The sequence below is a fragment of the Indicator indicator genome, chromosome 5, assembly GCF_027791375.1.
Source record: "Indicator indicator isolate 239-I01 chromosome 5, UM_Iind_1.1, whole genome shotgun sequence".
In the NCBI taxonomy this organism is placed as follows: domain Eukaryota; kingdom Metazoa; phylum Chordata; class Aves; order Piciformes; family Indicatoridae; genus Indicator; species Indicator indicator.
In genome coordinates, this window is record NC_072014.1 from 27735550 (window position 1) to 27760566 (window position 25017).

Consider the following 25017-nt stretch of genomic DNA (forward strand, 5'->3'; position numbering starts at 1 on the left):
TAGTGGTTTAAATAGCAAAGGAAAAAAAAAAGCTCCATGTATGGTCAGTATACAACATTTTTATGTTTGGAATATATTTTAATCCTTTAAAGACAGATTTGGCTTGGACAGCCCTAGCAATTTCAATGAAGGATTAATGTGTGTCATTAAGCAAAGACATACAGTCTAGTACATTTCAATAGCAACAAATAGTTGTGATGGCACTTTTCTGATCAATGTATTTTTGACATACTTTAAAGCCTTTGGGCTTTTCCTTTCCTAAATGCATGAAATATACATGCAGGAAAGCTGAGTGTGGATTGTTGTGATTTGAGCTGGCTGCTACATTCCAAAAGAAAAGGGCATGCTTGTTCCTAACCCTCTTCCTTTCCAGCTGATCCAGCAGAAAACCAGCCTGCTAAAAGTAAAGAGGTGGAGACTATTTACTTACAGGCAAACTGATCCAAGTCACCATGTGGTCTAACCGTCCATTGATCTTTTAACAAGGAGGGGTTTGCTAGATGTAGACAGAGGGCAAAAGCCAGGAATGCTCTTTTGGGTGGGTGAAGTACATTATAAATCTATACTCAGAAAAAACAAGTCCTTGAAAAGAGAAGCATAACAAGAAAAACAGCTGGATAAAGCTGGTGATTTCCTTGCCGGATTGCTCTAAACAGAACAGAAAACTCCAATTTTCACAGCCAAGCAACTCCTTTGAAATACAGTAGATCTAGAAGGCCATAGAAAAAGTTGGGTTTGGCATCCCCTTTGTAAGAATACATGTGAATGGATTAAGAAGCAAGAACCCTGTCTCAGCTGTCAAAATAGAGATCTTAGGGCAGAGCTGTTATTCTGTACTTCTCTTCCTGCCTGGAGGGCTGTTGCTCTTCTACAGCTGAATCAGAGGCAGTAACACCACAACTGAGCAGCAGCAGTCACTGCTGTCCCATTTACACTTGCATCAAATAAGGGCACTGTTCCAACATGCAGAGTGAAATCCAAGTGGTATACATACAAGAGTGGATTTGCAAAAGCACTTTCTGTTAAACTGCTTCTTCTCCCTTTGGAGCTGGTGGCAGACCTCCCACACATTCCAACTGGTCATTTGGGGCAAAAGTGAAAGTTAAAACCTCTATTTTTATGAATACTCCAAACATACAGAACCAAGGATTCATAGTCAAGGTCATCATACATAGCCTTTGTCTATTCTCCAGCTTCCCAGTTTAATTCACCAGCTTGTGCTGCTTAACAGGCTGTAAAAATCTGCCTTCTTGAGTAATTATGAGGGAGCCTGTATATTTCTCCAAGCCTTTTCATAAAATACCTGAACCTCCAGAGAAGTCTGCTTTGGAACAGTATCATAAGGTCAAGTTATCCCACTGAAACAACTATTACTATAAAGAGAATGAAAAACAAAAAAAACAAAAAAAAAACAAAAAAAAAAAAAACAAAAAAAAAAAAAAAAAAAGAAGAAGAAGAATGAACCAACTGCACTAGCACAGCCCTGGAAAATATGAAGTCATAAGTAGAGTTCAGCCAGAGCAGACTCTCATGAAACTTTGTTCAAGAGCCAAGTTCCTCCCTGAGATATGTGTGAACTGCAGTTTATTTCAGGGAGAGCTGTGCTGTACTTCATGTCAGGGAAAGGCCTGCACAGAAGTATGTATCTGTTACATATCAGAGAGGAGTAAAGCCCATTTCCTTTTAGCTTTTCTTGGATGGGATAGAAAACTGAAAGAAGTGGACAAAACAGCCCACAGTTTTACAGGGCCTGTTTGCCAAACTTAATTTCACCTTCCACATGACCCGTGTTTCTAAATCCACTAAGCTAACTCCATAATACGTGGTAGCCTTTTCTCATGCCCCTGCCACACACAGAGAAGCTCTAAAGCTTGTTTTTCTAGCTTCTTTGCTCTTGGGAGACCCTTTAGGAAAGAGTCAGCAAGAGGTGTTCACTAGGACACACACATGCTTTATAAAGAAGACATGTACATAGCAGTCTGCCTGTACTTCCTTAAAGCCTTCTGCTGAACTTTTTTGCCTGACAAACAGGAGTTTTCCTGAATAAGGAAGGAAGGAGAGGCAGAGAATTTCCCTGTCCTGTTTGCATTCCTAGACATGGGGCTAGGCATGTCAGCAGCATGGACAGCTTCAGGCAACAGCCTTTATCATTGCTGGATCCAGGTCCTGCTGCTCAGCTGGCTGTTAGAGGATAAAGCCATGGCTACATGCATTTCTTCCTGGCTCCTGGAGGCACTAGTTGCTGGGAGAGCAAGACACAGGAGTGCCTTGCTCCCTGCCATGAGTTGTGCCTTCAGTAATGGTGAGCTTCCAAGGCTGAATTCCTTCAACTACATGTTAAAAGAGATCATTCAAGAAGAGGGGGAGGTAAGATTTAGTCCTGCCAAGAGCTGAGCCTGAATGTGAGCAGGAGGCTAAAGTATTTCATATGTGAAACCAGTAAATGCAAAAGCTTTTATATCCTAATGCAATCCTTTTAAACACTGAAGTTCTCACTCTGGCTCGAGAATTTTCCATACCTTAGGTGTTTGCCCTGTGCTTTAACTCTCCATTAGGCATCTGATACAGGCTCCTATGGGCAAGATGAAACACCAGCTCCATGCTCTCTACAGCCCTTTCATGTCAGAGCTGAAAAAGTGCTTAACTCCTGTTCTTAAGGCAAGAACACCCAGCACTATCAGAATGAAACCTCCTTTGGCAATCACTTGTCAATGATACTGTAATAGTTGGGAAGAAGTGGTAGTATTCCTGGGAAAGTTACCTTTTCTCCATACTTATGTAACCTAACAGCCAAAGGAAAATGTGAGGGCCAAGGGAAACACATAGACAGCTCTGGTAATGCCACAACGTTGTTCAATGGCAGTGAAACAGTGGACAGGAAAAATCCATATCAAATCCCATTAGCTGGAAGACAGGCTAGAAATAACCCAGCAAGGATGGGGAATGGGAAAGACAGGTATGTGTTCCCTGAGAGACGATACAGCCATCGGCCACAGCTGGCATGCCTTGGCTTTGCACCTGTCAAGGAACCGGATTTACATTTCTTGCTACATCCCCCCCTCACACAGGACAATGTTCTGTGTGAAGGAGAAGTACTCTTTAAGGGATAGGGATGTTTGTGCCTATAGTGAGCAAGCTGTTACATTATTGTGCCAAATAGTGGCCAACAAAATCAATTGCAAAATTGGACATCCAGAGTTATCAATATCTCCCCTGCAGAATTCCCTCAGCTGCCTACAAGTCCTAGACTTGCTGTGTGCTGCAGGCAGCAGCACATGATTGGGGAGGGTTAATCTCTTAGAATTTGAGAGCCTTTTCTGAGGTGTGAGCTTTAAAGGGGACCACTTAGGTGGAAACCAGCATGTGCTAGATGTTCCAGTTTCAAGCCTCTTTTCCTCATTCAGTGAGGAAAATACACCCTTGTCCTCTGGAATGGATCACAGACACAATTTTTAATTACAGAGCATGTGCTCCTCCGCCTTCCAATGACTGTTGCAATTTCATATCTAACAAAAGTAGGCACTCAGACCTCCAAAGGGAATAGCTTCTATTTCTCACTTTGGCTACCTTCAGCAGCTGCCAGACTCTTCAAGGTCCTGGGGCTAGGCTGCACCATGTCTGAAAGGGAGGAAGATTTACCCATTGATTCAGTACTTAGGTCACTTAAAAACATCAAAAGGGAAGCAGTGATGTGGAAGTCATGCTCTCATCTGCTCCACCACCAGCCTCTGGAGAAAACAGGACATAGGATATGTTTCCTGCTTGGGGAAAGCTTATAGCAGCCCCAGAGAAAAGGCATGACCTTTTCCTTAAAGGAAATACAAGTCATGGAAAGGAGCAGGGGGTAAAAGTCCAGGCTGCATTTTATCTTAAAAACCATGTCATGTGATTGTACCTCCTCTCGCTTTCTTCCCCTATGCTTACAGCTGATCCTCACTTATTTAGCAATGACACATTTTAAACAGTTTAATCTGTCTCTGTCACCCCATTGTTACTCCAGTCATTTATGAACCTTCTGACACAAGTCAGATGCTGTTGAACTGAAAGGTTTCATCCATTACAAGCAAAGAAAATCAGAGAAAGTACCTCAAGTGAAGGGCTTGGCTTATACTCTGCTTCCAGCTCACAAATGCAGGATGCAGAGATTAAGCATCTCACACAGAATGTGGGAGGAGGAAGAAGAATCTTTGTCTGAGATTCACAGATTTTAATGGATTCCAGAAGGGGAAATCTTTTACTGAGGAGCAACAGCAAAGTTCAGAGAAATGCAAAACCATTTATCTCCTCACTCACATTCCTGCCTGCTGAAAGTGGGAGGAGTACAAGGAGTCCCTTATGGATCATTAATCCACAGAGAGAATGAGCTCAGGAGCCATAGAAATATTTTTTTTCATGTGCAAGAGCCTTGAATCAGCAAGAATTACTCTTCTTTGGGAACATACAGGATCAGTTTATCTTTGCTCCCCAGTACCCCTTGCCTTCAATAGTAGTTCCTACAAGAGCTCCAGTTACTTCACCCTCATTAACATCTGTGGTGATAGTAGATGAGGCTGCCATGAGCTAAATCAATGCATTTGAAGCAGAATAATATTAAAAAGTGAAGATATGAAATCAGGAAATGAAATCAATATAAGCAATCTCAAGTTCCAGAGGACAAGTATCTCAACACCACTGACTTTGGCAATGCAATCATAACTTGCACAGAGTAAGGCATTTCCTGAGAAGCTCTGCAGAACCATGAAGGAAAAAGAAATGGTCAATTATTTGTGTACATGCCAGGACCCCAGGTGATGAAGCATTCTGTTTGCAGCTAGAACTGACCAGAAAAAAATGCATCAAAAGTTATGGTAGGAAAGAGGTAGATCTGGTGGACAAGTCTTGTAATTATGTAATGAGAAGAAAAAGAGTCTAATTTTGTCTCTCTTTGACTCTTTGAAATGCCCTGAAAATATTTCAACAGGGCTTCCGTTGCTAAGAGAGGAACATCAGCGACCAGCTATATCTATTCACAATACACAACCATTTATGAAATGCCACTAGTCTGTAGTGGATGACATTTTATACTCTTTACCTTTGCAAAATTTTTGTAAAGAATAGAACTACACTTCTCTATTCAAATCTCCCAGGAAGCACTCACTCCAGTCTCAGATTTGCCAGGTTCCACCTAAGTCTGGTAAATCCACATCTTTGTTGCTGTAAATGACTTCACAGATCAGAAATATGGCTGAAAGAAAAAACCCAAAGCTGACTGGTGCCCTTGGGGTTTACATTCTCCCGTGTGTGCATGTTGCATCCTTTATTTTTACTTTTTCTCCAACATTGTGTCATAAAGTTAGACTTTGACAAGTTGAAAAGTATGAAGATTAGAACAACTATGTTTACATGTATTGGCACCTGCTACTTCATTTCTTCCATGGCTCTTAAATGTTCAGGCATGTGGCTTTGAAGCAGGCTACCTTCAATGCACTTAAAAACTTCACTGGATTTCCAGCTCCCTTTGATCTCCACAGTCTAGAGACTATCTCAGAGAATACAAATAAATATATTTAAGAGAAAAATATTTTCAAGGAGAAAACCCGACAGTCCTTACAACTTGTTATGCTTTGCCAGTTGATGTCACACCTAAGGTTCTTTTTTGCATTTTATCTTTATGATTCAGGAGGCCTAAATCTCTGGCCAGAATAAGCAGCTTGATGAAGTAACTTGGGAAGAGAGATGTGGTCAGTGCCCTAAGTACTGAAGTGGAAAACAGTTGTTTGGTGATTTTTGTTTGGAAAGAAGATGGAAGGAGAGATGTTTCTGTCCTGTGAAATTTAAAGACTAAATAAAGTAAAATGGATACATTTATGCAATAGAGAAGGCTGTGTTTTGTTAAGAAGGAGTGGGAAGGATGCTATTGAAAAGATGGTAATGGCTTGCTATTGATTATGAGTAGGAAGGACACACTGACTGGAGAATCAGAAAGAGAGTAAAAATGTGGTTAACCCAGGCTATGAGCAAACTGGGTTCTTTCTGGTGTTACACAACACCACCTTTTCCTTCTCTCGTAACATGAAGTCATCGTGCATTACCGCCTTTCTGCTAATGGCTTAGGCTTTATGTAAAGTGCAATTGTCTCCTGCACAGCAAGCAAGTACAAATGAGAGCTAGGTTCTCGGGTAAGGGCATGGGATGGTTAACTTGAGAAAGAGGAAGCATAAACTGGGGAGATAGGGTGAGGCAAGCAGCACAGGAGAGGTATTTGGAGGGACCAGATCCATCCAACTCTACAAAAGGTGAGACAGAAAGTGGTTTTTCATCTTTTAAAGAGCAATCAAGAGTCTTGCCACTAACCACTGCATGAACTCTAAGTATGGAGGAGAAGACACCTCTTAGTGGAAGACCAAAAGGTGCCAAAAGCAATCACCAGAATAGAAGAATGATTCCCTTTCCATTAGGTAGGGGCAGCCTGCACAGGTGGGACCTACAAAGCTTCCTCTTCCTCCCTGATCTGGTGCTGTTGTTCTTGGCTGTGCTGATGTTAGCAGAAGCTATTCAATCTTCATGAGAGGACCAGGGATAGAATGAGTAATAGGTAAGTGAGAGTGCAGAGAACTCTGAGTGGTTTTAAAAGAGAGCAAGAAAATAACTTCCCCTTTTCCCAAAGCAAAGGGGAAGCTGAAATGGAAGCATGGCTCTCAGCAATTTTCTTTCCTGGTCTGCTCTCCTGAACACCCTGTGCAGGGTGTTCTGTAGAGATGCAGCCTGATTCTGTGCATATCTCTCTGTTTCCATCAAGTCTTTAATTGTTCTTAATAACTAGCAGTATAGGATTCTTTAAACTAAAAATGCCCCAATGAGGTCAGTTAGAGGAGAAATGGAATTCTATGCATCAGAGTCCAAAAATTGAAGTCCACTGACGTAATTATGGCAATTCAAGAGAGGCAGACAATAACAAACTCTCCTGGTGTGTGATCCAGGATGTAAAAAATGTGTCCTAGGTTGTCTCCTGTCTTATGTGAGGACAGGAAAGATCTGTTTCACAGTAAGTTGTGAAGATGAGAGAGCAAAGAGAAACCAATGGAGAAGAGAAGAAGGAGGGAGACGGAAGAGGGAGTGACTCCCAAAGGAAACAAGGCCTCAGCCCAGAGAATGTCATGAGATTTATGTCTTCCTTGCCTGTGATTTTCTTCCTTCCCATTGTCAGGACTGCGGAATATTCTTTAAAGGAGGGAGGAAATGGCATTTAACAACTAGGATCTGTGTATCTCTCCTATGCTGAGATATAAGCATTTACTTCCAGGGAAATGTAAAGGTCTCACCTGAGAAAGGGACTGACAGGAAGAATTAGGAGGTGTAGAAGATATCTGAACTAGACAGCTTGAGAGGGCAGGTGTGAGAGACAGGTAATGCTAGAGATTGGTTCTCTCTTTGGGAGCATCCTTGAATCACAGATACCCCAGGAATTTAACTTTCTGCTCTCTGTATTGGATTGCACAGGGCCTTTGCTCATGGCAGTTGAAAGAACAGCCTCTGCTAGCTCATGAATCCTGGTTATTTTAAGCCTCAGGAAATAACAGACTCTACTAAAAATGTAACTTTATGATAAACTTGTAGATTTGTAACTCTAATACGTGCTCAGAAAACCTTGAAAGCAGAATTCAACAATATACCCATACAGATTCCAGAAGACACAAACAGTAGATAAAAATCCAGAGTGTAATTTTAAACATACTTCAGAATTTTTTGAAATATACATGTGATGATTATATTTATATGGTAACTCTTCACAATCCACTAGAAACATGTTTTTTTCTTCTACTCATTCATACATGTAATTATTTAATCACCTGTGGTTAAGTGATTCTCTTAGGATTATTTGGTTTAGCTAAAGGTGGTTGTCAAGAGCTGTTTTTTCATTTCTTATTATGTAACTGAAATTTCTGAAACATAAAGTTAACAGATGAGAGACATCTTACTTTTGTCTTAGTAAGAATGTTTTTTTTTCAAAGAAAGCAACCTTATGTTTCTTGTGTACAGAGAACAAATTTACCTACACAAAAGGATCACATCAACTCGGAGTGAAAGCTATTTCAGTATAAATTCATTTTCCCACGACTCTTTGAAGTGAACACAGAATTACATAATATGATTGAATTGGTTCTTGAGTAAGTATTCTGTTTCCAAAGAGGGGCAGTTCTCCTTTGAAGAATTACTTTTATTTCAGCATTAATAGGCTAAAATTATTGGTTTTCCTAGAAAATTATCCTGAAGATGCAACTACCAAATTCTCCCAGCACAGATGAGGTAGTGGAGGAACACAAACCTGGCCAAATCTTCTGCCTGTTTGAGGTTTAAACTTGCACCATTCCCTGCCTGAAGAACCGACTTAACTTTTCGTTATCTGGATTCTCCCCTTTTAAAGAATTTGTCCAATAATCTATTTGTTTCTTGAGTCATTATCATTGCTTTTCTCTAGATCTTTGCTTACGTGGACATGGATTCTGTAAGAGTCTCCAAGATGGTTTGAGGCAAATACTATAGACGCTTAAATTCAAAACATGAAATGATTCGATGTCTATACCATTGTGTACAGTCAGCAGAAAGACACTTGAATCTGGCATCTGGCCATTCCACTGAACTTTTACTATAATGAGTGGATATTCTGTAATGGTTTCCAGCTTCATATATACAAATCTATTGCTTGCTTCCTTTTTACTCAGTTTAAACCTCTTCTAAGCCTTCAAAAATCTAGTCAATTTTTTTCTGCTACTTTTGAAAGTGTCTATCAAATAGAAAGGGAAACACGAGCTTCTGGATATTCATCTGTGAATAGAGATGTGGTCAGGAAAATAAAACTCTTCATACCCAGAAGTCTGACTATCAAAAAGCCATGCAAGAAGGGAAAAGGATGATGTGCATATATATGTACATCTGTACATATGTATGCATACAGCTATAGAGTATATTATATATACATACACACTGTGTGTGTATAGATGCACATGTATAAAGTTTTCAAATCTATTTTCTAGGTTTGATGTTAATAGTCTGCTTGCAAATCAAAATTCCTAAACATATGTAAAAGACTTGATGCCTGATTCTGCATTGCTGTGACCTTGCCACACATGCTCTTCATAATGTCAACTGCCTCATAAAACTGGATATTTTAAACACGCAGTCCCTAGTAAAATAGGCATTTATCACTCATGATAACATGGAGCTGTCTCAGGGTGTGTTCAAAAGGCCCCCTGCAACTTACTGATAAAAAGCTTAACTCCGTTTCAGGGCTTATCTGAAGAAGAAAGAGGTAAACCCTCATGAAATAGCTAAATTTACTTTTTTTTTTTTCCCTAAGATGAAAAAGAAAGGGAGAGGGAAAGTAAAAAAACCAACAACCACCCACAAGCAAAAACCATACAATCCACTTTAAAACTTCAATGCAGCAGAGTAAGTTTAACCCATTGAGATTTTAAGTGAAGTTTTCTGCTTCATCAGGAAGAACCCTGTGGTGAACCATATGTCAGAATAGAAGAAGATATGAGAAATTTGCCTCCTTTGCAGATGAGAAGATTAATTAAGAGGAAAATCACTTAGCCAGATGTCTCATTGGTGAAACTACACACGCAAGGTAGATCTGAAATAACGGAGTAACATAGCACAGAGAGTGAATATGATTTGCTAATGTTGAAGTGATAGGAATCTGGTGTGAATTAGATCATGCTGACTCTTGGAGAAACAGAGGAGCACAGGTCTTATTTCAGCTACAAATTATGTCTGTTGTTATAATGTTCAGTATCATTACTTGATGCAGTTGAGTTATGGGTTACAAATAAATTATCCGGAGAAGACAGTCCTTTCTCCATTCGCAGTCATAAATTGTTGGCAAACCAAACCTGGTTTCTCCAAGTGCCACTTTTCTTCATTCACCAAGTAGTTTTTCAGAATGCTTAGCAGCTGATGAATTTTTCATCAGCTCATTACTGGTGTAACACTGCAAAATTCATTTGACTTAGGAATGTAAGTCTTTCAGAAGTAAGTAGAACATAGTCTGTCTGCTGTCCAAATACTTGCCCTATGTTCACGTATTCTTGTCACTGTGCATCTCTGTGTTCTCTCAATTTTTCATGAGTTTCCTATTACAACTTGGATGTGAAGAAAGAAAAAAAAGTAAACAAAGACCCTACTAGAGCCAGATGTCATGTTTAAAAGTTTTCTGTGGGAAACAAATAGGCCAGTTGCTAAACGACTTCTGAGCTACTACTTCTTTCTAAGAATGCCTTACAAAATTAAGAGTGGGAAGCAGAGAACTCTTGCCCCAGTGGATCTACTGGAACTAATACTAACTCCCACCTCCTCACTGCTATAAATGCCTTCCTATAGTCAAAAAAAAGTAGTGTCCCTGGAAAGCAGTCATTTGTCTCCTACCTGTAATCTGTCCTCTCTATGTAGTCTACCAGCCTTCGGAAGAAAGGGTGCCTGTACAGCACCTAGCTCAATCAGATCCCTCTGTTGGCTTGAATTTCTCTATGCTATAGGAATACTAATCCCTCCACAACAATAGAGACAGGCACTCCACTGAGCAGACACACAAACAGACTTTCATGAGAGAATGCAGTCCCAAAAGCCTGTTTTACAAAAGGCTTTGCTGACTGGACTCAGTCATTTGAACAGTGATGGATGCAAGGTATATGCCATGAGCCTAGAAAGAAAGGTGCAGCACTATCAGCAATGAGATGCAAAGACCACACAATTCAGCAATATTAATAGGCTAAAGCACATGACCAGCCATAACCTCATATTTTAACATCTAATGTATAAATCATTGGCATTTTAAAAAATTATTATTATTTTGGTTGCTTAGTTGGGTTTTTTTTGTTTGTTGGGGTTTTTTGGGGTTTTTTTTTTGCTTGTTTGTTTGAGGGTTATGTGTGTGTGTGTGTGTGTGTGTGTGTGTGTGTGTGTGTGTGTGTGTGAAAAGCAGTACCCAGAAATGCTAAGAAGTGTGTATTTTTAAAAAGCAGACTGCTCTTTGGGTGCACATCCCCCCTCATTCCTCTCCAGCTTCGTACTTTGCCAAAATCTCTGCTGTTTATTACTGAAATTTCAGGTATATTCTAAGCCTTTGAATTTGCAGACTTTCACATATACATCTCAGACAATGAGGGAGAGCCCTGGGGTATAAAACCAAATTTTCCAATTCATATGCATCACAGCAGTCGGAGACAGGTACACAACACACAGAATCACAGAATAACCAGGTTGGAAAAGACCTTTGGGATCATCAAGTCCAACCTATCACAAGCAGAGGTATCTCCATTTACATAAATGCTTGTGGGACATATTTTGAGGCTTCTGTGCTAAACTGGAAAGATTATTGTAATCTTTAGGTTTTCATTGCTTATAAATTCTCACATGTTTACCAGTGAAGACCAACATTTTCATAATCAATAGCCTTCATTTTTGTTTATTAGTTACTGTCACAGACAAGTAATTCTGTTGATTAAGGGCAATTAAATCAAATCTGTTGCCAAGGCAGTGAAATAACATGATTAAAAGTCTGCAAGGATCATTTGTGCCTTTTCACAGGGCCTGTGTGTAAGGTAAGTGGTATTGCTCCAGGAACATTTAAAGGACCAGTTTGCAGCTCCAAAATATATCTTATAATGAGCTAAATATAGAGCAAGGCTATTCTCAGAACCAAACTCACCATTCACAGCTGTAAGTCACTTTGTCCTCACTGGGGATCACCGTTGCCATGTTCTCATGTCTCCTCCTCTTTCTGGAGGAGACAGCCCACAAATACCTGACTCTTTCTGCCAGAAGCTTTAGCTGTCATTGCAGCAGTTGGAGAAGCTAGGCATGACGGAGCCAAGACCTTCTGTTTGAGGGACAAAGGCAGCACCAGACTGCTCCCTCTTGATCTAGGTAGGGTTTGCACTTGGGCTACTACTGAAATACAGCTGGCAGTGTGGATGGCAACCACACAGCTCACAAAGCTTGCTTTGCTTCATCTTCTTCCTGACCCTCTTCTCTGAAGCTGAGACACATCTTGAGGTCTAATCTTGCCTCCTGGTTTCATTTTGGGCCAGTTCTTCTACATAGCACAGACTGCACTGCTTCTCTATCCACCCAGAAGGAAGACATTATCTACTGGTAGGTAATGAGGAAAAGAGGTCTCCACAAATTTATCTCTTTAATCACTAGCTCCTCTAACAGTTACATCTGGAGTACAAGGGACCCCAAATAAAACATTCTGAACATGTTGAGTACATATTAAATCCTGTAAGGTGCAGAACACTTTCCCCAAGGGGAGGAATGCCTTAGACTCCAAAAGATAGCTTTGCATAGGTAACGGCCTCCCCAGACTGAACCTTCGACCCAGTGGTGTTTATTTGTGTGAATCCTTCACCTCATTTGAGCTGTCCCATTGCCTTGGAACTGGGTCACTACAGCGTAAAAAGAAGAGGGCAAAAGCAGCAGTTTGAGCAGAGACTGCTGAACGTGTGGAATTTCTCAGATTTTGTAAAAGTTAGGCACCTACTTCCTGTACATCTGAGCAGTGGTGGGAAGAAGCAAAATTTATAAGTGATGCATTTAAAACTCAGCAAGTTCACATTCCTGCAGTCAGGCTACATATCTTTTATATCATACTAGTACTACTACTACGACCTTTACTAAGAAAAAAAAAAAACCAAGAAAAGAAACTGGAGATATATTCACAGCACAACACTGTATTGAATCCAAGCCAACAAAATTCAAGAGCAACTCCATTTTTAGCTTTGATAGCAGATATCTTTACTTAGCTATTTCACTTTATTCCAGCTATACACAAATGTTCATTAACAATGAATGATGGAGTAAATATACACACACTGCCTAACAACAGCAGGCTGAATTACTGTCTCTCTTGCCTCTCTGTTGACTATACTGAGAGCCCACTCAGACTGATGGGATATCTGAGCTGGGAATGGGAAGTGCCCGAGGTTAGATGGTGTACGTGTTGTGGCATCCCTGTATAAAACCAGAACCCCTCTGCAGGATTCACAGACTGGATTATTTTAAATCTGAAACAGTAGTCTGCTCCCACCTGGATTGCCCAGATTTTACTGCATTTATAGAATGAATAAAATTCCTTATCAGCCATGAGTGAATACAAGTAGATAGGCAAAGAATATGAGCAATGAGATAACACTGTTCAGTGTACGTCAGTAGGCAGCTGCTCTGTGGTCTCACCTTCAGGCACTTAGCAAAGAATTAATATGTTCAATATAGTCAAAGGGTTTTGTTGGTTCTTTATGCTTTTTCACATCAATTTCTAAGATTTTTACTCTGGTTATGTAGCAAAATTATTTTTCCAATTACTCTGCCTCTCTGGCAAACATCTGCTGTCCATGCTGTGCAGTGCCTTTCAATACACTGATCTTTAAATATCTTGTTTTCTTGCAAATATTGCAGCAATTTTACTAAGAAATAAGACCCTTTTTGCCAAGACCTATCTCCAAAACCTCCACTATTATAAAAACAGGAGTATAGTCCTATTGAACTTCCCTCTAATTTAATTTTGTTCTTAATCTGTAAATTTGACCAATATTTTCAGTCAGAACATTTCTTCTAGCTAGATGGAAAGCCATTTATTTTCACTGGCAATCATCTGATCTCAAAATGTTTCAAGCCTAGAATTTCTTTCTAGATGCTGGAAGGAAAACCAAGAGAACCTGATGCATCAGCTGTTTTTTCATGATGAAAAGACAAAAGGCTCCATGAGGTACTGACATCTCATCCAGATTCACCCTTGGGCCTTCTGCATGGTCCTCTGACAACCTGGGTCTGCCAGAGAAGTGATTCATAATATATCAGGATTGAAGATCTAGTCCTGGACTTGTCATCTGGCCAGGCCTATTTCTAAAGATACCTGATTGCGTCTGGACCCTTGTTAATATTATGTAAGGAGCAAAATGCCCCTCAATGAGTCATGACCACCCTCTTGCACATGCTTGGTGACTCCCAGTAATTTGCTCAAGCTTTTCAAAACCCAAACTCTCAGAATCCTGAATTAGTCTGCATGGTTTTTTCCCATCAATAATAGAAAGCAAGCTGTAATAAAAACAATAAAAAATGAGCTATCATACTCTAAACAGCCAAATAAAAGAAAAACCAATATAATGTAGCAGTAGTATTTAATCTTTCTCATTGGTTAGAACTTGCAGAAATGACTAAAGGGTAAACAGAAATTGCTGGATGGGATTCCAGAGATGCTGCTCACAGCGTCATTTCTGCTGGATCAGCCTGCCTCATTCAACATGGAAACATTGTCAGTGTTAACATCCATACAGAACAAATATTCTTACAGCAAGCTCTGTATTGAATCCTGAATTTCAGGCAGCTCCCAGCAATTCTGTCTGCGCATTCTCCCTTCATTACTGATATCACAGTATGATAAACAATTCTGCTATTGGCAGTTTGTTTATTAAAAATAATATAAAAATACTATTGAATTAAACCAGGAAAGATTACACTAAAGCCATAAAAGAGATATGGAGTTACTGCAGCACTGAAAACACAAGAGTTTTCACACTTTTCTCAGCTTATCAGATCAATATTCAACTTCTTCCTGTCCGCTTTCTTTTTAATACTGTCCCAAAACGAGCGCTGCCATGCTGCAGCTGAGCCTCTGTGCTCACTTGAGTGTTCAGGCAAATTCTCTTCTCTCAAGTTTACTGAAATATGCCGAGTTACACTAGCAAAGGACTTGCCCTCCTGTATCCTCTCTTGCTGAGAAACTAATTTGTTTGTCCTTAAGCCCACATTTATAAATTTCCAGGAGCAAAAACACACTGTGGCTTTAAATATAGACTGTCAGTTTGTGGCTTGTGTCTCATGTTACACACAGACAGCTTGAGACACTAAACGCAAGTTGGGCAACAGCATTAATATCTTAGAAAAGCATCAGTACGCTTTCAAAATGCTCTATATTTTCATTCCTGGAGGCGGGGGGGAGGGAAAAACATTCAAATGAAACTTTTCTAAGCAGGAATTTAGGCGGAAATGTTGCTAACTTTTCTGGGTCCTATTCAGGAGCCAGAGTTTGCAGAGCCCATTTCAGTTCTTCACACACACATGCACAAACACAAAGAATAAAAAAGAAAAACAGTTTCACCACAACCTTTCTTCTTCAAAATTAGTTTCAGGTGCTCTTTTTTTTTTTTTTTTAGATATATGAAACATATTAAACAATCTTTTCCTTAAGTGGCAGACTGATAAATCCACTCTTATTGCAAGAGGAGGAGGGGAAGGATAAAGGTACTCACGTGGTTGAGATGTCGTATTGTTTGGGTAACTCATAATTTACGCCTTTGAAAAATGCCTTATTTGTGTTGACAAACTCTCTTCCCTGCTCAGAACCGACGGCAGGACTGAACAGAACAGCTGGAAGAGCCCAGGAAAATGCTTCTCTTGTTCGGGCTCTCCTTGCCTGGCTCCTGACCCCTTTACAACTGGAAAAGGAAACAGCACATGTGTCATTCTCTTTTGCCTGTGTAGCTCACATGAGCGGGGAGGGGCACGCATTTGCAGATAGAAGTAACTGTATTCGAGTTTTGCAAGTTGGATGTTTTCCATCCCTTTGCTTTCACTAGCCAGCAACCAGTGGAAAAAAAACCCCACTATTTTAATTCCTAGCTAAATCTCGATGCACCTATTAGATTCACTCCTCAAACTCCTACCCGCCCCTATTGCAATTATTTCTTTTAAGTGCAAAACTTGCTGCTGACTCTTTTCCCAAACTGTTTATCATCAGAGAGTGATATTGAAAGTAGGACTTTCAAGTTTCACTGCCCAGCAGCATCCTTATTACTCACAGTCTACCTTATTCTGTCCTTTTAATGGGTGAAAATTAAGAAAGATATTTACTGGATCAGAATAGTTACATCAGCATATAGCATGAATACGGCACTGTGCTCAGATCAAGGAGGAACCTGTGGCTACGGCACAGGCTAGGGGGACAGGTAACTCCAGTCCTGTCTCTGACATGGGCTTCTTATGGCACCTTGGGCAAAACATTTAATCTGTGTCTCAATGTGTAGAATAAAGATGATACCACTGATTTCCTCCCAGTGTTGTATTTTTATTTTAATCTGCAGGCAGGCATCTTTTATAAACAGGATATGTTTATCAGTTTGTATGGATTCATTTACTCAGGCTTCACAGAAAGCTTTTCATCCTGGACTAGGCTACTAGCTGCCTCATTTCTCTTGCTACAATTTCAAGTTATCTGTTTGGCTATCTGCATTCTATATTGCAGTCAGCATTATGTACTTGGTTTAAGTGTTCATGTGCAGTAAATCAGTGGTTGACATAGGCTAGAACTTTGACGTCATATCAAAACACAAGCAATTTATAACTCATGTGTCTTAGACACTAAGAAAAGTGGACAAAGTTTCCATTTTCCTGGTTTCTGTGAGTCAGGATGAATTAACAGCCTGCCTGGGACAACAAAAACACAGTAACCATTGGATCAAAAATGGGAAAAAACAAAGTCACGAAATTCAGGCTGAGATCCATCCTGTTTTGCAAAACTGTCACAGGATATTTCTGGGAAATAATCTCAGTGACCTCCTACAAGAAATCAGTGTTAGTTTGCAGTATTTAACTAGTATGTAGGATGGAAAGACAGTGACTTATTTACATGCCAACGACAAATAACAGCTTGTTTGTGAGCATGGATACAGTAAATTACTTGAGTCAGCATTTTCCACATTCTGGACTCATGGTAGAGAGCCCTGGAACATTCAGTGATAGAGCAAAGCAAGGCAAACAACAAAGAGGGGAAAACAATAGCAAAAAACTCTTGACATTGCTCCACTGGCTTCATGTCTTTAGCACAACATTAATTTACACTAGATAACTTGTCTATGAAAATATTAATGGATTTATTAACTATTACTTCTACATTGAAATCACAATGTACACAGGTACATTTGGGCCTTTCTGTCACGGTGCATGAAAACTGTTGCCATATAAGGTTATTACATTTAAAAATCTTTCATCATCCAGATCTCTGAGAAGTATCAGACCTCCTGTTGAGAAAAGACTTCTCAGCTGCTGCAGTTGAACTGAAGGAAGGAAGGTATGGAAATCTTCATTATGTTTCCACCAGTGATCTAGACCCTTCCTCTGAGTTTTGTGCCAGACTGTTCCACATTTCAAACACACACTCAGGCGGGCTGGCCTAAACTGAGCCCAGTTAGGTCCTAGTGTTTAACCCCCTTGCATCTCTGCAATACTTCCCACATCTGTCCTCTTTCTTCCTATTAAGGCTTCTCTCCTACCATCACAAAATCACTGGGAGAGTTGTACTGAAGTTTACATAAGAGAATTCCTGCAGAATTAAGTCCACATGGGAACATCCCCTTTAACACCTTAGTATCTTCACTTATGAGTTCTTTCTTTGCTTATTGAATGGACTGGGATTCATAGGAAATCAGAGAGCTATTTCCCAAGGCTGTTGCTTGCCCTCAAGCAGGCCATTAAAGAGAGGTTCCTTGACCTTTCCCACTTGTCATTAATGGGAAATATGTGAGTTGAAAAGGGAAGTGAGCCCAGCATGCTTCCAGAGGAGCCTGGGACCAGGGCACAAAACAAAGAGCAGCCCAGTCCTCTCTGCCTGCCTTGACCCTCAGTCTACTGCCCTGAGGGAACAGAAGGCACTGAAAGAACACAGAGCAAAAGTTGGAAATGGAATGGTGGGGGGCAAATTATGGGATTAATCCTTAGTTTCCAGTTTATCTGAATTTTCTGCTAAACTTTAACTATGGAGGTTGCTTCTGGCAAAAATGCCATGCAAAGAAAGTGAAAAGGTGAAGATAGGAAAAGGGTAGCTGAAAACATTTATTATCCTCTGGCTATGGCATTCATACAGGATCCACTGGATCTGTGGGACAATGTAGGTGTGTTGGGAAGTGTGTCAGCCTGTGACTTTCATCAGCCAGTTACTTGGTTTTATGTGGCAACCAGGTTCCCATAAACTTACAGAAGAAGTATTGGTTTCCTGCCCTGGTGAATACTTCTACCATATCTCCAGTCTTTGAAAGTTCAGAGAGTTTTCACCAGAGTAATCAGGCTGTAAAAACTGTGTCAAGACTGAAAGAAGCTGAGTGGAAAACTCCCAGTAACATCCTTCATTGTCCACCATATGCAACCTCCCAGCCTCAGAGACTGTGTTTGGATTTACTACCAGGACCATTGTGGAGAGGATGTAGCAGCAACTGAAGCAGCTTTTACCTGGTTGTCAGTTCAGGATGCACCTCATGCCTTTAACAATGACCGCACTTGCATGAGCCATCAGCATGCTCCACCATGCCACATGCTGTGGCCATCCAGCCAGTTGACATGAAAGACAGTGATGGCTTTCTCCTCTCCTTTCCTGGCTGCACACTTCATGCTATCTTAAACATGTCAGACTGGTAAGCTATGTGTGGTTAGGATGGATCACAAACTTTGAAGACTTTCTGAAGCTCAGGGAGAGATACAGCTATAGTGCAGCAGAAACTAGGCTGAATCTTGAAGGAGGGATACTTCATATGAGATGCTTCAGAAAAGTATTTGACACTGGACACCTTGTGAAATGTCATTTTCCTGCTGATTACATTTCTCTCCATCGCTGAAAGGAACAATAGTCTATATATGTTTTAGCTTCAGTCCTCTTTCTTCCTTCCTGTTTCCTATTTATTTTTGTGAGGGTAGGGATTACAGGCCACAGACTACCCATCCCCTGTGTATGCCAACTCATGCCTGGTGTAATGTCATCGAGAATGAAACCTCTGTGACTGTGAAAAAGGGATCAAAGTAGACTTACTACCCATGATGGGCTAGGATGCTAGTATAACTCCTGATTTATGTTGTGCTTATGAGGCCAGTGACTGTGGGTGCAACTAGCTTGTGAAATCCTTGGGGCACAGAGCAGTAATTTTCTGTCTACAGTCATAACAGTAATGGTTAATGAACAAGTTCTTGGCCTTCATATATGGCCAAAAGAGAAGGATTTACTCCAGAGATATGAGATCGACTCTCCTTTCTAATTGTTATCTCAGGCATACATCTTTACCAGCCCTCTGACTGCTGCTCAAAGCTTTGGGAGATATTTGTATTCCTGGAACACAACATACCCCCTGCTTTGCCTTATCTCACAACTATTTGCAGCTAAAGGGTGTAGTGTGCCTATTTGTGTTTAAGGCATTCCCACTTAGGCTGGTAGCTTATTTGGGGCAAGTTCTTTTCCATTTGTATCCGTGTTCTCAGAGGAACCTCCAGTGTTACTACAATGTAAATCCTTCTCAAAACATCAAATATAAGGAGAATCTACATCTTCTCTACAGTCCTGTGCTTGGCTTTCCATGAACTGTAGTCCAATTAATGACTCTACAGAGTGAAAATGGATTAGGTCAAGAGTTCAGTGGAAAAAATGTTAGATTCTCTGTGACTATCTAGAATGTTGCCACGTCCAAAGACCAGGAGGAACACCTTAGAGCCACTGATTCCTGCCCTCTCTCAAATCTAATGTCTGACACCACTGAAAAGCACATCGTTTGCTTGTACTCTAGACTAGTCAACAGGATGTTGACATACTGTTTGATAGTGCATATTTGGGACAATGGTAACATAAGCTGGGTGTGCATGGAGGAGGTGAATCATACTATTGGCTCTTGCTGAGTTCAAGAAATGTGAGAGCAGGCTTTGGTACATGGATTTCTCATAACAAAAGAACTAAAAGATAAATAAAATAAAGTTAATCATGCTGAACTTTAAAACAGAAGGAAACACAAAACAGAATTAACCACTGGATGTCATCGTCCTAGGGGATCTGGTATAGTAAAACCATTCTTTTGACTGAAAAACATCACTTTTGTTTACATAGTTGAAACTACATTATCTGTAGCATAATTTAAATCAGTTTTTTTTTTCCCTAGGTCACTGCATAACTATAAAATGGCCAGCAAATTGAAAGTCAAGAGTCTTTTGATGCCTGTGGAGCCTGGTGTGTTTTTTTGCCAAAGTATTAAACAATGCTTTCACTGCTAATTAAGTGCAGGTCAAAATCCTCTCAAAGGCTGCTTGTCCATCACCTGGACTGTCCTTGTATGACATGAAATATAGTCTTGTCTCAGCCTGAGCTCTCTGGGAGTTTGAATCCTAAGATCTCTTGCACTTCATCAAGGGCTTCAGACTCTTTTTTTACCCATTTGAATCTGGGTGGATGAGACACACATAGGACACATGCAAAGTTGAGATCTTTCTAATCACAGTGTGAAAGCTTTGACCATTAGCTGGGGTATGTGTGCTTTAAATTAATTCATGAGTCTGCTTCCCACATTGCAGCAACATGGACCCAAACAGACACAGTCAGATTGGTAGATAATATTTCCTGAAATATAATACTGAGGTACTTAGTCTCATTTTTAGCTGGCATGTACTATCCTCTCTGAAGAAAATGGCATAAAATTAAGACTGTTTCCTTCTGTAAGTGAAAGAGCAAAAAATCTCATGTCTCTCCTCTGCACCTCTGCTCAATACACAGCACCATGCTCATATTAATGACCTTCACTTTGGTTTTCAGACTGCTTTCCATGACCTTGGATCAAATATAACAAGTGCAGAGTTTAGTGTTTCAACCCACTATCTGAGCACAAAGCTGGCATGTGATAAAGGCATAGTTACATTGAATGAAACTGTGGCACCATGAAGATATGTGTGATGATCCCAAGATCCTGTCACTAAGCGTTGCTCCTATCGCTGGTTTAAAAATAACTCCACAAAATTCCTAGCCCAAGAGGCTTGAACTTCACCTTTCTCATGAGTTTTTGTTTTAAAAGAACTTCAAACTCACACAGGTCTTTTTGTTCAATCTGCAACTTCTCTGAGCAATCATGAAGATATTTGTGTTTGTAGATGTAGTCAAGTTGCTTCCTTTGTTAAGTGATTAATTAAATGGCTAGATGATGTAGCATGCAATCCTAATGGAGTCCATTAGAATTACACCAATAAATCTGCACAGTGATTAAGGCTTACAAGCAGTTAGCACAAGTCTGGGCCCTGCCAAGCTCCCTCATGGAATGTTTTCTGATCCCTGGCTGTGGTACCTGCAGATCCTTAGGTTTTTGGAGACATTCTCAACAGTCGTAGGCAGTTACCATATCCTGCATTTAGGACATCCTTTAGGACCACAAAGATGAAGTTTGAGAGCTCCCAAAGCAATGAATACTTTCATGCTGATAGTGGGTTTTGTTCGTTTGTTTTGTTGGTGTTTTCCTTTGTGTTTTTTTCCAGTTTTTGTTTGGTTGATTTCTTTTAGCTTCTTGGGTTCTTTGTTGTTGGTGTTGGGTTTTTTCTCTTTTTTTTTTTCCTTTTTTTGGTGGTTTTGGTGTGTCTTGTTCGGTTTGCTTACATGTTTTGGTTGGTTGGTGCTTTTTGATTGTTGTTTTTTAAATATTGTTCTAAATCTTATTCTAAATAATTCCTAAATCAACAGGCGCAGGATCTGGGGAGTCCTTGCTAAAATCCTGGTGTAAATTTACCTCTACAGTAGAAGTAATTCTTCCTTATCTGCTCACTCTTGTCCTCTAAGGAAAAAGCATGGATTTTGACCCCTGCCATGTGAACATGTGTGAGTTCCCAGTGCAGTCATGTAATTGGATTTACTAACATCCTGCAGACGGTTCCTTCTGTTGCTTTCAAAAGATTATTCACAGGAATTAGGCAGATGAGAAAGTGACTGTAGGATGGTTTTGGCTTTGAGTCCTCCAGGGAGGACTCTTGAACGCCTCACTCAAAGCCAAAACCATGCCAAAGCAATAGACATGTGATTCCCTGCTGTCTTCTAGGAAGACACAAGTGTGTGCCTTATTTTTCCCTTTAATTCTAAAATATATTTACCCACCTCTGCTTAATGGTTCTCTCAAACAGTAAAATATTCATCTCACTAAAGTGAGGTTCTTAAGCCACTAATAAGAAATTTGTTTTTATAAGCTTTGTGCAGGGAGTGGAAGAGAAAGTTTCTCACGTGCAACTAAATTCACTGACTGTGGCTATCCTTGAAAGGCACTCCACAGTGAGTCCAACTAAAGTGGGATATGGTCTTAAAAGTAGCTAATCTGTTGTTCCTTTTTTATTGTGTGAAGTAAGTTTTTATACAAAAATGGATATACTTGCCTGCTGTGATGGAAGTAAAAACATAGAATGGTCTATTCTAATAATAAATTGCATGCTGATCATTTTTTCACTGCAGCAAAGGCAATTCAGCTGTATCTGATTGGCACTACTTCAAGATTTTTGATGTTCAGCAGGAGAAGAACATACAGCTGAAAAAAAAAAAAAAAAAAAAGCAAAAAGCTCTCAAACTACACATGCTAGAATGGCAACAAACTCAACTACAACAGTTTACCAGACCCACTCACAACTTATCAGGCGCTGGGATACACAACATTTTTTTAAAATGAAATTTTACAATGAATTTCGTTTTGTTTTACTGCAGAGCCCAAATGCTTCACAGTGACACAGACTCCTTTAAAACTTATTTAAACGACATGCATGAAAGTGGTTGAAAATTTCAGCTGTTGATTCTGCAGCACTCTGTTGCAGGGTGCTCCAAATCCCCTCACCTTCCCTCATTATCTATCAGCAGAGGTCTGAATAGGGGAGACAAAGTTGTGAAATGATCTTCCCCTGTCCTGATGACAGTAATAACCACCTGTTGTCCTCCCTGTGGGTGGAGGCCCCACAGGTTATTTACCGGTGTGAGGAGAAGCCCCTTGGGATTTGGAAATGTGATAAGGGGGTATTTCACATTTTGGCCTGGACAGATTCTCTAGTAATATATAAAAGGGTGAGCAGAGAGCAGTGAGGGCTCTCATTTTTCCGCCGCTCTCAATTTCACAGGGCTTACCCGTGTTTTGGGGTCCGCTCCTTTCGGCTCTGCCATTTTGGGCGCTCACCTCTCGCCGCTCTTGCTCACTTCTACCCACGCCAGCGCTCCAGCCCTGGGACCTGCCGGCCACCGCCAGCCTGGGACCGATCCTGCTCAGGAGCCTGCCAGCAAAGCCGTGACCCTGACTGCCTGGGACCTGCCTGCCGTTTCGCTTCTCCCTGGGACCGATCCTGCAAAGCCGTGAGCCTCGAACTGGATCACCAATGGGCAGTTTCTGGAGTCTGTCAGCAGAGTGAGCAAGCTAGAGACCGTCTCCAAATTCCTACTCCGACCTTCGTGAGTAAACCTGGCCTGCTCATATCTCCCTAGGGGTTATTGGTCGGCCTCTGATTTATAAGTGGGGTGAAGCTATTTGTGGCTTAGCCTTTTCCAGCCTCTGAATGCTCCAAATTGTATTGCAAATTGCCGTAAGCATCCTGGAAGAATTCGCGACCGAATGGAACCTCTAAATAATTTTTATCAGTTTTGTACATAGTTTTGGGGCGTTTGTTGTTTGTTTGTTTGTTTGTTTGTTTTTTAATAAAAATAACTATATTTTTTATAATTCCCGCCTTTTTAATTTAACCCCAAACTAATACACACTCCTACAGGTCAACGTTTTATCACCCTTATGCTGCTGCTGGACGTACTGAGAGCATGTAGAGGTTAGCCCTTGCAGTGAGTTGTAAGAAAACTGTACTGATGCATGAATACTCCACTATGAAATCTGCAATGCTTTATTTGGAAATAACTTTCTGCCGTATTAAAGCAGAGATCGGCCCAGAAAGTTATAATTCAGAACAACAAACATAACTACATGAAAAATATCTGAATAAGCTAAACATATCTTTTCTTTACCAGGTAAATCAGTATGATTTTTTTCTTGTGAAGTCAAGCTGAAAGGATTTGACAGGGAATGTTCGGGAATGGAACTGATTTAAATCAGGAAGTTTTGGTAAGGGTCACGGTTCAGAAATCTCTAGGATCACTGGATCTTGTCAGGTTTTTTTCAAACACTGAAATAAGAGCTGGAGCAATTCTATGCAGCACTGACACTACACTGCTGCTCTGTCTCTGTGAGCTCAAACCCATATTAGGAAAACACTGAAGAATGCCCTTATGGCTGTCTTAATTTAAGAAAATACAAAGCATGCTCTTAATTTTAAGTACAAGCTTAGGTTTCCAAATTGAAAGTATGCTTAAAGATTTTCTTGACAACTGAAAGGTTCCTATAAATATTCATATATGGACGCATCCTCTACCAGCTCACCCAAATTAAATTCCCTGATTAGACTCTAGATGAGGAAGTCTACTGAGGAAACTTTTTAAAGATAAAGGGTTAATGTCATTTTATGTAACTTCAGTGATTAAGATATTAGTCACTTAATCTATTCCAGTCTTTGACATTCTCTCTGGAGTCAAAGGAGGAGATAAAGTTTTCCAGAAGCTGATTAATTCTCTTCCTAAAATTAGGTGCAAAGAACTACATCACAAACAACAAAAAAATTGTCTCTCCTCTAAGGAAAAATCCCCTACACCTTTCTTTCCTGAGATTCGGACACAGAGGATGCTGCAGTATTTCTAGGAATATTTGAATTTGCTATTTCTATTCTGGTACCACATGATGCTCCTCACAGAGGTCGTCCATTCTTGTACTTAGCAAATATAAATAAACAGAGTCCTGCCTTTATTTTGTAGAAGTTCTGGTGTGCAATGGTGGGCAATCAAACTCTCATTTAGTAAATGTTACTGATTATACGCACTGTGTAGCACGAGTAAACACTCTGTGTTAATTAGCACTCTATCAATATTCCATAATTTGAAATTTCTCCTACCACCATCATCTGTTGTTTTCTTAACTTCAAAAAATCATTTTCATATATCCTCTGTAATGCCCTGTTTATAGTTTAAATAAATTTAAATGAAGTGGCATTATTGTATGTTATGCATGATGCCATAAAATCTTTAATTGCTTGAAAAGTACAGTAATTACAAACAAAGAAATTTTGACTTACTTTGTTTCTTTTACTGCTCATTAGGGGGTTTTATATGAATGCAAAACTTGAACTTTCTTTGAA

At 40.2% G+C, this 25017-nt stretch overlaps 1 protein-coding gene across 1 annotated transcript in view; it reads right to left on the reverse strand.

Moving 5' to 3' along the window:
* GYPC (glycophorin C (Gerbich blood group)) overlaps positions 1–15482 on the reverse strand; it is a 29077-nt gene extending 13595 nt beyond the window's left edge. The window contains exon 1 of the mRNA XM_054380848.1: positions 15291–15482. Coding sequence (XP_054236823.1) covers positions 15291–15324 — 34 coding nt within the window. The 5' untranslated portion in view covers positions 15325–15482. The remainder of the gene's footprint in view (positions 1–15290) is intronic.
* Between the last annotated feature and the right edge of the window lie 9535 nt (positions 15483–25017).